Raw genomic sequence first — 14,247 nt, 5'->3', positions numbered from 1 at the left:
CGCCCGCTCTCCTCCAATCAGAGCGAGGCGCGCCAGAAGGCGCCGCGCTCTCCACTCCATCCCCGGCGCGCCGGCACGGTGTCGGTGGGGGCGGGACATCCAGAGCGCTCCGCCAATCAGCGCGGCGGTTGCGGCGCCGGCAGCCAATGGGGAGCGGGGGGCGGGGCCCGGCGCCCGCCATGATCGAGCAGCAGAAGCGGAAGGTCCCGGGCCCCGGGCCTGGCCCCGGCCCCGCGCCCGGCGCCCCCCCGGCCCCCGCTGCCCCCGGAGCCGCCCCCGCGCCCGGCCCCGACCTCCCGCTCGTCCCTGTGCCCGCCAAGCGGCCCCGCCATGACCTGCCGGGGGCGCCGGGCACGGGCGGCGCAGGGGGGCAGCCTGCGGCCGGAGCTCTGCTGCAGGCGGTAACGGGGGAACGTGAGGGGAGGGTGGGAGGAGATCCGGGTGGGATGGAGAGCTGAGGGGAGAGGGGCAGGGGCGGCTCCAGTAGGAGGGAAGGGCCATGAGGGTTGGGGCTGGGCACAGCTGAGGCACCTCGGGTGCTGCGTTCGGTTCTGGGCCCCTCGGTTCGGGAGGGGGTCTGCGGAACGGGGCGGGGAACGGGCTGGAGCCCAGGAGAGGCTGAGGGAGCTGGGAAGGGGCTGGAGAATTCCTGAGGGAGCTGGGAAGGGGCTGGAGAATCCCTGAGGGAGCTGGGCAGGGGCTCAGCAGGAGCAAAGGAGGCTCAGGGGGCCCTTGTGGCTCTGCACAGCTCCTGGCAGGAGGGGACAGCCGGGGGGTCGGGCTGTGCTCCAGGGAACAGGGACAGGAGCAGAGGGAACGGCCTCAGGCTGGGCCAGGGCAGGCTCAGGCTGGGCACAGCAGGAATTTCCCCATGGAAAGGGGGCTCAGGCCTTGGCACTGCCCAGGGAGGGTTGGAGTGCCCATCCCTGGGGGTGCCCAAGGAATCCCTGGAGGTGGCACTCAGAGCTCTGGGCTGGAGACAGGGTGGGCGTTGGGCACAGCTGGGACTCGATGATCTTGGAGCTCTTTTCAAGCCTCAGTAATTCTGGAATTCTGGTGGGAAGGTGAAGATGCTCGGCAGGGGTGGCAGGCTGGCCCTCCCCTGGCCTTGTCCCTTGTCCCCTCACGGTGTCCCTCTGTCCCACAGGGCCCCCCACGCTGCTCCTCGCTGCAGGCCCCCATCATGCTGCTGTCAGGACACGAAGGGGAGGTTTACTGCTGCAAGTTCCACCCCAATGGCAACACCCTGGCCTCAGCTGGCTTCGACAGGCTCATCTGTGAGTGGCAGTGCTGTCCCCTCTGTCCCCCAGGCTCAGGCCCTGCTGCTGAGGGGTTTTAGCTCAGCCCTCACCTGCTCCTGGATGTGAATTGCTTCCCCAGGAAGCTTTTCCCAGCTCCTCTGGCAGGTGCCCTCCTGATGGTGCTGGAAGTGTGCCTTGCTGGTGTTATTGTTGTTGCATTAATTGAAGGGACAGGGCTAAAATGGGGTTAAAGCCCATTTATTGCTTAATAAACAACAGCCCCAGAGGTGTGAGATTTTGAGACAGCAGGCAGGGCCATAGCTCAAGATAGTCACAAATTGTTTGTTGCAGGACAGTATACAACTTTCTAACCTCATGGACAGCCACCACAGAGAATGTTTTTCTAACCTGTCACCTTTCTTACTTTTACTGCAATGCAGATACTTTTAACCAATGGGCTGTTATTACATGTACACATATACATGTATATTTTGTTATACCATGTAAACTCTTAATTTATTCTATGCAGTTACACCTTTACATTATAAACCTTTCACCATCTTATCAGTACAGTTTTTCACTTACTTAAAGCATATTCTTATTTATAACTAAAGAAGCATAAGTTTATTATTTCTCTACTTAATGTCTGCTTACTTTATTTTCACATCAATCCAAGCTCCTTCCAAGGCTGCAAATCAAATCTTCCTGTGTCTGTGGCAGTTTCTATCTTTCCATTTCCCACAGCTGGTGCAGGCTGTGACAGCCCTGTGTCCCTGTCACATGGGTTCCAGAGGTCTGCAGAAATGCAGCTTTTAATACTTAGGCTTGCTGAAGCAAAGATTGTTTCTTAATAAATTCACCTTAACCAAGATCCCTGAAGCTCCTCTGCCCTGGGGCTCACCTGGTGTTTTGTCACTGCTGTGAATGTCCCAGCTGGGGCTCAGCAGTGGGGATGGTGCATCCTGCACTTTGCTGCAGGCCCAGAGATCAGCTCCATGCACAGCACAGGCTGTTCTGTGCCTCTCCTGTGCTCACCTGTCCCTTGCTGTCCCCCAGTGCTCTGGAACGTCTACGGGGACTGTGACAACTTTGCCACCCTGAAGGGACACAGCGGGGCTGTCATGGAGCTGCACTACAACACGGATGGCAGGTGAGGGCAGGGGCTCACTGCAGCTTGGGGAACAGGGCTGGAGCCCTAGGAGGGGCTGAGGGAGCTGGGCAGGGGCTGGAGAATCCCTGAGGGAGCTGGGCAGGGGCTGGAGAATCCCTGAGGGAGCTGGGCAGGGGCTGGAGAATTCCTGAGAGAGCTGGGCAGGGGCTGGAGAATTCCTGAGGGAGCTGGGAAGGGGCTGGAGAATTCCTGAGGGAGCTGGGAAGGGGCTGGAGAATCCCTGAGGGAGCTGGGAAGGGGCTCAGCCTGGAGCAAAGGAGGCTCAGGGGGCCCTTGTGGCTCTGCACAGCTCCTGGCAGGAGGGGACAGCCGGGGGGTCGGGCTGTGCTCCAGGGAACAGGGACAGGAGCAGAGGGAACGGCCTCAGGCTGGGCCAGGGCAGGCTCAGGGTGGGCACAGCAGGAATTTCCCCATGGAAAGGGGGCTCAGGCCTTGGCACTGCCCAGGGAGGGTTGGAGTGCCCATCCCTGGGGGTGCCCAAGGAATCCCTGGAGGTGGCACTCAGAGCTCTGGGCTGGGGACAGGGTGGGGATCAGGCACAGCTTGGATTTGATGTTCTTGGAACTCTTTTCCCACCTCAGTGATTCTGGGATTGTTGCCCTTGCTCAGTCCATGGACACCAAGTCCTTGTCGTGTGGGCAAAGGATCTGGGGGCACCTGTGACCCCCCAGTGCCATTGATGCAGTTTTGGGGCACAGAGGGAAGTTTGCGTTGGGTGCCTGGGAGTCACAGGGGAGGGAGAGAGGGAACAAGTGAGATACTGGTTAATTTAAAAGGCTTTTCCACCGTTGCTGCCGAGCTGTCCTCATCAGATACTGCTTGAGGAGTCAGAAAAACAATTTCCAGCAGGGATTAAGGGGAGTGTGTCTGTGCAGCTGTTCCAGTGTCAGTGTTTCAGGCTTCTCCAAAACACCAATGGGAGAGGTTCTTCTCCCACTGGTTACTGGCTGTCTTGGTTTGGAAAGCCAGGTGTCTGCTAAGGAAGGCAGGAGCCTGCCCTGAACTGGAAAATGTAACCCCCCCTCCCTCTGAATTGCTATAAAGTTGAAATTAAAGGGCTCTCAGGAAAATATGGTAGCAGGAAATAACATTTCTTTGCTAGAGAAGAAATAAACAGATAAAATAAAGAATGCAGTGAACCAAACCAACAGTGCCAGAGCCAGAGCACAGCCTGACACCCTGTGGGTCAGGGTGCTGCAGCAGGGCCATTGGAATTGTGGCTCAGCCCTCCTGCAGTGCCAGGGGTGGTTCTGCTGGAGCAGGGATCCTGGAGAAAGGTGCAGCTGCCTCTGGAGATCCAGGGGCAGAGGCAGCTGCTGCTCCTCTGGGAATGCAGTGCAGAAGCCGTGCTGGTGTTCCAGAATCTCCAGATTCTATCCGGGTAGGAATGCTTGGCTCCTCCCTCTGGGCTCACATCTCCCAGTGGGATGCTGGAGCTCTTATCAGCCATGCAGGGACATTCAATCCCTGTTATCAGCAGGTGTCTCCCAGAGGGAGGAGTGGGTGTGGAAGAGATAAGGAAAACTGCCCCCTGAACAGGAGACAGCTGCCATGCAGATGGTGATAGATACAATTTGCTTGGTGATGCAGGACACTGGTAAGGAGTGATGGGAAGGGAGCTGAGCCCTCACTGTGCTTGTTGCCTGCAGCATGCTCTTCTCAGCATCCACGGACAAAACCGTGGCTGTGTGGGACAGCGAGACGGGGGAGAGGGTCAAGAGGCTCAAGGGCCACACGTCCTTTGTCAACTCCTGCTACCCTGCCCGGAGGGGACCCCAGCTCGTCTGCACTGGCAGCGACGATGGCACTGTCAAGGTCAGTGTGTCCTGGATTTGTGGGGTGCCCTATGGCAGGGAGGAATGATGAATCTGACTCCATGTTCTCACAGAAGGCTAATTTATTTCTTTATAATACTATATAATATTAAAGAATGCTATATTAAACTATACTAAAGAATACAGAAAGGACACTCACTGAATGCTAAAAGATAATAATGAAAACTCATGGCTCTCTCCAGAATCCTGACACAGCTTGGCCCTGATTGGCCAAAGAGTGAAAACAACTCCCAGCAGAATGCAATGGAACAATCACCTGTGGGTGAACAATCTCCAAACACATCCCACACCAGCACAACACAGGAGAAGCAAATGAGAGAAGAATTGTTTCCCTTTTTCTCTGAGGCTTCTCAGCGTCCCAGGAGCAAAATCCTGGGCAAAGGGATTTTTCCAGAAAATGTGAATGCCACAAGTGTGTGCCCTGAGCAACACCTGGGGAAAAAAGGTGGAAAAGTTTTAGGATCTTCCCATTTATCTGAGCTGAATTCAGCTTTTTGTTACTCATTTCATTATCGCTTGGAGTTCTGAGTCAAAAATGTGACAGCAAATTTCACTGCTCTCTTTTTTTCTGTACTTCTCAGGGGGGTGGGGAAGGTTGAGCTGCTCAGCTGGGATTTTTATGCTACTCTGGCTCTGCACAGCTCCTGCCAGGAGGGGACAGCCACGGGGTCGGGCTGTGCTCCAGGGAACAGGGACAGGAGCAGAGGGAACGGCCTCAGGCTGGGCCAGGGCAGGCTCAGGGTGGGCACAGCAGGAATTTCCCCATGGAAAGGGGGCTCAGGCCTTGGCACTGCCCAGGGAGGGTTGGAGTGCCCATCCCTGGGGGTGCCCAAGGAATTCTTTCTGGACAGAAAATCAGATATCAGAGTTTCTTTCTGGATTAGCAAAGCATGAGAAAACCATTCCTGAAATCTGGGCTGGCCCCTTCGTCTTTCTCCTGTACAGGCTCCTTTTTCCCTCTGCTGTAATCTGTGCTGGTCTCTTCTTCCCTCCCTTCATTCCTGTGCTCCAGACACAGCAGATTGAAGGTTTTTTATAAAGATCCCCAGATCTGTTGTTTTTATGAGACCTACAAAGGGATTTCAGGAGAACAGGCTGAGTCTCTGCCAATATCTCTGCATTGATTTTGTTGTTAAATATATCTGTGCTCACCTCTTACAAGTGCCACATTTCTTTCCAGCTGTGGGATATCAGGAAAAAAGCTGCTGTCCAGACATTCCAGAACACCTACCAGGTGCTGGCTGTCACCTTCAATGACACCAGTGACCAGATCATCTCTGGAGGCATCGACAATGACATCAAGGTAGGACCCTGTGTCCCTTTTCCTCCTGTCACACCTTGTGTTGATCAAGGACAGCTGTGGGTGCCACCTGCTGAATTTTACATCCCCAACCCCCCTGGGTGTGCTGTGTCCATCCCTGCTGGTGGTACAGGGCCAGTAAAGTGGCAGGGAATAAAGAGCAGGGGTGGAATGTTGGCTGTGCTGGCAGCCTGGGACAGAGCCATGTGTGAGGTAAGCTGGGGAGAACGTGCTGACGTCCCCTCTGTGCCCTCTGGCCCAGTTTGCAGCTCCCCTGGCACCTGATGGTGTGGAAAGTTCTCATTTCCCCGTGAGCTCAGCGTTCATTCAGCTGATTGCCCTGGGCTGCAGGGCTCAGGCTGTCCCCATGGCCTCAGCCTGTCACAGCCAGTGCTCAGTGTGACACTGCCACCACAGCTGTCATCAGCCCCTGCTCCAGCCTGTCCCCAGCCTGTCACAGCCAGAGCTTGGTGTGGCACTGCCACCAGAGCTGTCCCCAGCCTGTCACAGCCAGTGCTCAGTGTGACACTGCCACCAAAGCTCTCCTCAGCCTGTCACAGCCAGAGCTTGGTGTGGCACTACCACCAGAGGCTTTCTCAGCCTGTCACAACCAGTGCTCAGTGTGACACTGCCACCAGAGCTCTCCTGAGCCTGTCACAGCCAGAGTTCAGTGTGGCACTGCCACCAGGGCTGCTCCCACTGCCCCTCTTTGGGAAGAACAGCCTGGAACTGGGGGGCTCCTGCTCTGTGCCAGGGGATTTTGGGCCAGTTCAGGAGGAATTCTGCAGGCCTGGGGCTGCTGACATTGAACTCCTTGGAGGTTGAATGTATTCACTTAGAAATCTTCTCAGAGGCAAATTCTGTCTTTTTAGAAAGCCATAAATGTCCAGCCTCATGTTTTCATAGAATCAGGGAGTGATTTGCATGGAAAGGATGCAACACCAACGCCATGGCAGGGACACCTCCCACTGTCCCAGGTGCTCCAGCCTGGCCCTGGGCACTGCCAGGGCTCCAGGGGCAGCCCCAGCTGCTCTGGGCACCCTGGGAGAGCCCAAACCTCTCCAACCAGGCCTTGCCAGGCTACAAACCCCCTGTGGGAAATAGCCCTGGGGCACCTGGAACCTTCCAGCAAATCATTATTTCCTTTCCTGGATCCATTTGCTGCAATGGGCTTTGCTCCTGGTTCTCATCCTGGATTCAGGAATCTGAATGCCAGAGTGGTTTGGGTGGGAAGGGATCTTCAATGCCAGCTCCTTCCAGCCCAGGGACACCTCCCCCTGTGCCAGGTGCTCCAGCCCCAATGTCCAGCCTGGCCTTGGGCACTGCCAGGGATCCAGGGGCAGCCACAGCTGCTCTGGCAATTCCAGCCCAGCCCCTGCCCACCCTGAACAGTTCCCAAGATGCCATCCAGCCCTGCCCTCTGGCACTGGGAGCCATTCCCTGTGTCCTGTGTGTGTGGTACTGCTGCAGTGTAACTCCTTGGGGTTTGAACACATCCAGTTCCAAATCTAAGGCACAAATCCCATTTTCCTACAACTCCCATCCATCCCCAGCAGCTGGCAGGCACAGCTGTTGCTCAGAGCCTGGCTGGGTGCTGAGGGAGCTGCAGCAGTACTGGCTGTGTTTGTGTGCCAGGTGTGGGACCTGCGGCAGAACAAGCTCACCTACACCATGCGGGGCCACGCCGACTCGGTGACGGGCCTGAGCCTCAGCTCTGAGGGCTCCTACCTGCTCTCCAACGCCATGGACAACACAGGTACACCCTGCTGAGCCTCCTGGGCCACCTCTGGCTGCTCCTCCTGGGACAGCAGCACTGACCTGGGGTGGGCTGCAGGGAGCTTGGCTCCAGAGGTGAGCTGGGATTTTGGGTCCTTGAGGGGAGAGCCCTGCCTCAGGGTGGGAACTGGGGACAGGAGCCATGGCACAGGTTATCCTGCAGGACACTGGGGACAGGAGCCATGGCACAGGTTATCCTGCAGGACACTGGGGACAGGAGCCATGGCACAGGTTATCCTGCAGGGCACTGGGACACTGGGGACAGGAGCCATGGCACAGGTTATCCTGCAGGACATGGGGACACTGGGGACAGGAGCCATGGCACAGGTTATCCTGCAGGACATGGGGACAGGAGCCATGGCACAGGTTATCCTGCAGGACATGGGGACAGGAGCCATGGCACAGGTTATCCTGCAGGACACAGGGGACAGGAGCCATGGCACAGGTTATCCTGCAGGACATGGGGACAGGAGCCATGGCACAGGTTATCCTGCAGGACATCACAAGTTATCCTGCAGGGCAATGGGGACAGGAGCCATGGCACAGGTTATCCTGCAGGACACAGGGGACAGGAGCCATGGCACAGGTTGTCCTGCAGGGCACTGGGGACAGGAGCCATGGCACAGGTTATCCTGCAGGACACTGGGACACTGGGAACAGGAGCCATGGCACAGGTTATCCTGCAGGGCCTGTGTACAAGAGCCATGGCACACATTTGTCCCCTCAGCAGGAGTGACAGCCCAGCTCCTGCAGGACACTGGGGACAGAGCCATGGCACAGGGGATCTGTGCAGTCTGGGCCTGGCTCGTGTCAAGGTGGCTTGGCTGTGTCCCCTCAGCAGGAGTGACAGCCCAGCTGCCACCCTGCCTATCCCCTTGTCCCTCAGTGAGGCTGAGCCCATCAGGACTGTGCCCATGGGATGTGTCAGGATGAGGAAAATCCTCCTGGGAGGAGCTGGGGCTCCATTTTGGGCTGGCAGGTTGGGAAGTTTTTGTATCTCCACATTGCTGCTGTTTCTGCCAGAGCAAAGCCTCCTGCAGGGGAAGCTGCTGGTTCCCCAAGGCCTCTGGGGAATGGGGGTCAGGGAGCCTGTCCTGGGCACAGGGGCTTTGCCAGGGCTGCCTGTCCCTGTCCCTGTCCCCTTCAGCCTCTGCTTCTGTTGCAGTTCGGATCTGGGATGTGAGGCCCTTCGCCCCCAAGGAGAGATGTGTGAAGATTTTCCAGGGAAATGTCCATAATTTTGAAAAGGTGAATGTGCTCCCCTCCTTGTTCAATTCCCTCTGCTATTAACTTTTCTCTAAATTGTTTTTTTCACTTCAAGCTTAGGCCAGAAAGGCTTTAATAAGAACTCAAAGAAAGATGAATCCACAAAGTGGGTTCCAATTAAAGCCTCAGTAACAAGATTTCTTTGCTCAGTTCATTTGTAATTAGCTGTAAATTAAGTATTTTCTACACTTACCATCTACTTTGTGTAAAATAACAAGGCACTGACTGTTTCCAGCAATAAAATAAAATCTGTAATTACCATCTCATCGTCCAAGGGAGATCATTAAAGTGGTGCTGGTTAAAGTCTCGTGGTGATTTGAGTTCAGGGAAAAAGGGGAGCTAAGTAGATCTGTGCATGTTCTTTTGTTTCAGAACCTTCTGAGGTGCTCCTGGTCCCCAGATGGCAGCAAAATTGCAGGGGGCTCCGCTGACAGGTGAGTTGGCACTTGTGCTGGGGGCAGTGTTTCTCTGCCCCCAGCACCCCCTGATGGATTTGCAGCATTCCTGGATCAGAATCTCCAGGCTCAGGGTTGTGTGCAGAGGTGGGAAATCCCAGACAGCCCTGATTTCCACAGGGATGCGTTTCTGCTGCTTTGGGGTCTGTGGAGGAGCATCTGACTGCTGTAAAATCTGGTTATTACTGTCAAAAGCTGGCTGAGGCTCTGCCCTGTTCCACCACAGGATCCCCCAGCAGGTGACAGGGACATCTTTGCCACTGGCTTGGACCCCTGGGTGTCCTGGCAGAAGCCTGGGGGGCTCTTTGAGAGCAGAGTCTGTGTGTGGGGTTGGAGGATGAGGAGCACAAATCCCAGTTAAATCCCTGCATGGTGAGATTCCAGGGATCATTAATGACTCCTCCTTTAATTAAGGAGAAAAAAAAAATCAATTGGCACAACTCAGGCTTGTAAATGAAAGATTCTGTAAAGTGAGCTGAGGAGTGGAAAGGGCAGAGGGAGGAAGGAGAACAGGGTCCGAAGGTCCCTGTGAAGGACACCAATGTCCCCTGGAGCAAATCCAGGCCCAAATCCAGGGCCAGGGAGACAGGAATTCCTGCAGGCCAGGGGCCAGGGCATGGAGCAGCAGTAATCACCAGATTAATGAGCTTCTGATAGCAGAGAGGCAGAACTTGAGATCTCCCTGTCCAGATTTAGTGATGCAGCTGTCCCAGCAGGAGCTGGGGCTGTGACTCTGCCCCAGCCCTGCTGGGCTCTGAGTGGGGAGGGAGAATTCCTACCTGGGGAGAGCAGGGATCCCTGCCCTGGGGGAGAGAGCAGGATCCCTGCCCTGGGGGGCAGTAGAACAGGGATTCCTGCCCTGGCTGGGGGGGTGTAGAGCAGGGATTCCTGCCCTGTGGGGAGACAGCAGAATCCCTGCCCTGGGAGAGCAGCAATGCCTGCCCTGGTGGGGAGAACAGCAATCCCTGCCCTGGTGGGGAGAGCAGCAATGCCTGCACTGGGGGAGCAGCTCCTGCCTGGATCCCTGTGGCCAGGCTGAGCCCTGCTCTGGGCCAGGTGTGCCTGGAGTTTGGGTCACTTGGTTCATCCTGCAGGTGCTGCTGGAGCTCAGGGCTCTGACAGCTCCTGGGGCAGAGCTCCCCACAGCAGACACAAGGATTTGGGGCTCAGGTTCCCTGACTCTGAGACTGTTTTTAAGAGAAGTGTGAAAGATGAGCTGTGCCCGGTGCGCCCAGGGGAGGATCCTGGGGTGTTCTCAACCCAGGCAGGGGCTCAGGCAGGAGCAAGCAGTGGGTGAGGCCTGGCAGAGGGTGATCAAAGGGCTCAGCATGATCCCATCACTCCCTAATGAGCACTGGCAAGTGGCTCATGTGGCACAGCAGGAAGAAATCCCATCTTTAGAGCTGCTGGCTGGGCAGGGCTGCAGTGCAGCGGGGGCTGGGGGGCTCTGGGCTCCTCACTGCCAGCCCAAGGGGATGCCTGGATGTGCACAGAGTGTTTGGGGGTGTTTGGGAGGGTGAGACCCCTCCTCCCCATTCCCAGTGCTGAGTTGCTCCCTGTCCCTGCACTATGAAGGATTTCTTTGGCCTCCCAGCTTTCCAATCCATCTCTGTGCCCTGAGGGGTGAGGTGCACTGTTGGCTGTGAGGTTTTTGCCACTCTTGACTCCTGCCTGCTCAGCCTCTGCTCTCCTGGGGCTGTCAGAGCAGCATTTTTCCATTTTTCTCCTGGGAAGTTCCTGTTTATCCTCACAAAGATCATTCCAGCCAGCTGCAGAACCACCTGAGGGCACAGGCATTTTCCTTGGCCCATGCCTGCCCTCACCAGGACTCTGTTGCAGGTTTGTGTACGTGTGGGACACCACCTCCAGGAGGATCCTGTACAAGCTGCCTGGCCATGCTGGCTCTGTCAATGAGCTGGCCTTCCACCCCGAGGAACCCATCAGTAAGTGCTCCCCCTCCCAGGGCAGCAGCTCCAGGGCTCACTGAGCTGCTGATCCTCTGGGAATAGACCTCAGAATCGCCAGTTATCAGATTTAGGGGTGGCAGAGCCTTGTTTGCTCATCTCTAGTTGGGTGGGCTGAGCACAGGGACTCTGGGACTGGGCTGGGGACACCCAGAGGGCAGCAGGGTGGCTCTTGCTGTGGGCTGGGGGTGGCTGCCACTGCCCAGGGCCTTCCCAGGGTCCATGAGGAGCAGGTTTGGAATGGCTAGGATGCCAGGGCTATAACCATGTGTGGTGATTCCATCAGCACATGGAGCCCTGGGGGGTCCTGACTTCCCCAAAAGCTGTAGGAAGCAAATCAGAAAATCACAAAATCTCAATCCCAGAATGTATTGGGTTGGAAGGGACCTGAAATCCCACCCAGTGCCACCCCTGCCATGGCAGGGACACCTCCCACTGTCCCAGGTGCTCCAGCCCCAATGTCCAGCCTGGCCTTGGGCACTGCCAGGGATGGGAATTCACAGCTCCTCCATGCCAGGGCCTCCCCATCCAGGTCTGGAGACTTTTCCTGGTCCCTGAAGTGCCCCTGGAGCTTGAATGCTGCAGAAAACCAAGCTGGCAATTCCAGCCCAGCCCCTGCCCACCCTGCCAGGGAGCAATTCCCTCTCAAAATCCCACCCAAAGGAAGCTCTGGGTGCAGTGGGTCTGGGCCCTGTTCTGGAGGTGGCACCACACTCACAGCTGGCTGATGCAAAGCTCAGGTGGCATTTCAGAGCCATTTGAAGCTGGGACCAGATTCCATTCCCATCTCCTGGTCCAGCATGGGTGGGGCAGGACTGCAGGGTGCTGTGTTTCCATGGAAACACTCACCTTGGCCTGGTCAGCAGCCAGAAATTCCCAGCAGTCAACCCCAAAGGCAGGCAAGGGGCAGGGAGCTCTGGGTGGCCACAGCTCTGCTGGGCTGGGGCTGTGCTGGAGGAACAGAGCCAGCTCCTCTCTGGGTGTGGGATCCTGTGCTCAGCTCCTCTCTGGGTCATCAATCACTGGGCTTCAAATAACAATTAAAAAACTCTTACTAAAAACCCATTGAGTTGTGCAGCTGTTGGCTGGGAACTCCTGGGGATGTTAATCCATAAATCACTGCAGGATTCTCACCTGCACAGGCAGCCAGGCTGTGCAGGGTGAGAAACACTGGGCTGGGAATCGGTGCAGAAATCCCCAGAGCTCCCCTGGACAGGGATGAAACCACTGCTGGTATCTTCTGGGTCATTCTTGGGAATTCCCTGAAGAGGGGAAGGGTTTGGAGCCCCAGGAGAGGCTGAGGGATCTGGGAAGGGGCTGGAGAATTCCTGAGGGAGCTGGGAAGGGGCTGGAGAATTCCTGAGGGAGCTGGGCAGGGGCTCAGCCTGGAGCAAAGGAGGCTCAGGGGGCCCTTGTGGCTCTGCACAGCTCCTGGCAGGAGGGGACAGCCGGGGGGTCGGGCTGTGCTCCAGGGAACAGGGACAGGAGCAGAGGGAACGGCCTCAGGCTGGGCCAGGGCAGGCTCAGGGTGGATTTTTGGGAGGAATTCTCCATGGAAAGGGCTGCCCAGCCTGGCACAGGTGCCCAGGACAGAGGTGGATCCCCATCCCTGGAGGGATTTAGGAGCCCTGTGGATGTGGCACTTGGGGACAGGGGCAGGGCTGGGTTAAAGATTGGACTCGTTGATCTCAGAGGGCTTTTCCAGCCTTGATGGTTTTATAATTCCACAAAGACAGCAGAATCTGCCCCTTGTGACCCGTGGTGGAGTCCCCTTCCCTGGAAGTGTTCAGGGCACCTGTGGATGCGGCACTGGTGGGCAGGGGTGACCCTGGGGTGGTGCCAGGCTGGCAGTTGGGTGTGATGGTCTCAGGGGTGTTCCCCAAGCTCATGGATCCAGTGGCTGCGGCTCAGGGCCGGTGGGAGCCGCTGGGTTTTCCCTGTTCCCAGGCAATGCTGTCCTGGGGACACTTTCCTGGCCAGATGTGCCCTCTAGTGGCACCCGGCGCTGGCAGAGCCCGGGCTGGAGCTCAGCACTTCCCGGGCTGGAACCCCCACTGGGGAGCCTCACAGGGGGGTTCATCCATGGGAACATCCCCTGGGAGCTTTGCAGGGGGGGTTCATCCATGGGAACATCCCTGGGGAGCCTCACAGGGGGTTCATCCATGGGAACATCCCCGGGGAGCCCTGCAGGGGGTTCATCCATGGGAACATTCCTGGGGAGCCTCACAGGGGGGTTCATCCATGGGAACATTCCCGGAGAGCCCTGCAGGGGGTTCATCCATGGGAACATCCCCGGGGAGCCTCACAGGGGGGGTTCATCACCTCCCTTCCACTGCCAGCTCAGCCGTGCCCAGCAGCTCGGGGACAGAGGGTGGCAGCTCGGGGTGGGCTCAGTGGCACAGTTCTGTTCATGGCTGCCTTGGGAAGCAGCTGAGATCTGGCTTCCAAAAAAAATGAGGAGTTTGGGCTGTGTCCTCAGGGAGGTCTCAAACCACTGGGGTCATTATTGTATTCTATTTCAATTTTTATATTCTAATTTTTGTATTCTATTTTAATTTTTGCATTCTATTTCAGTTTTTGTATTTTAATTTTTGCATTGTTTCAGGTTTTGTATGTTATTTTAAGTTTTGCATTCTATTTCAGTTTTCATATTCTGTTTTAATCTTTATATTGTTTTAATTTCTTTGTTCCTGTCTTTTCTTGCCCCTCAGTTCTCTCTGCATCCAGTGACAAAAGGCTCTACATGGGGGAGATCCAGTGATGCCCCAGGAGCTGGTGGCTCTGTGCCTCGGTGCTGGCTTGGCAGGAGCTGGGTGCTTCCCCTCCCAGTGGAGCAGGTGACAGCAGCTCAGTGTGACAGCCCCCAGTGCAGGCTGTCCCCTTTCCACATCCCACTGGGCAGTTTTTCCCACCTTCCCTTTCCTTGGGAGGCAGGAAAACTTGGAATTGAAAGGAATTTTGTTTTGGCTGTGCCACTGACAATGAAACCCTTCTCTAGATCCCTTGAAATTGAGAACTTTTGGTTCAGTTCCACACGTGGCCTGTATATCCCTGTCCTGGTTTTTTTTGATACAGTTAAAACTGCAATAAATGGCTTTTTTTACACAGCTCAGTGCCTGGGGGTTAATGCTCTGTGTCTTGGTTTGAACAGCCAGGTGTCTGCTAAGGAAGGCAGGAACCTCTCCTGAAATGGAAAATGCAAACCCCCTCCCTGTGAATTATTGCAATTTTGACATTAA

At 56.3% G+C, this 14,247-nt stretch overlaps 1 protein-coding gene across 1 annotated transcript; it reads left to right on the top strand.

Moving 5' to 3' along the window:
• Positions 1-179: 179 nt before the first annotated feature.
• Positions 180-14,115, top strand: SNRNP40 (small nuclear ribonucleoprotein U5 subunit 40; the record flags this gene model as incomplete). Its single annotated transcript, XM_084222720.1, has 10 exons — positions 180-401; positions 1,148-1,277; positions 2,298-2,391; positions 4,062-4,227; positions 5,428-5,550; positions 7,183-7,303; positions 8,489-8,571; positions 8,962-9,023; positions 10,884-10,987; positions 13,720-14,115. 10 exons carry the CDS (start codon positions 180-182, stop codon positions 13,767-13,769), a joined length of 1,155 nt encoding a protein of 384 aa, XP_084078846.1. The 3' UTR covers positions 13,770-14,115.
• Positions 14,116-14,247: the final 132 nt, after the last annotated feature.

The sequence above is a fragment of the Fringilla coelebs genome (assembly GCF_963513975.1).
Source record: "Fringilla coelebs genome assembly, chromosome: 28".
Taxonomy (NCBI): domain Eukaryota; kingdom Metazoa; phylum Chordata; class Aves; order Passeriformes; family Fringillidae; genus Fringilla; species Fringilla coelebs.
This window is presented reverse-complemented; position numbering and strand designations above follow the sequence as displayed.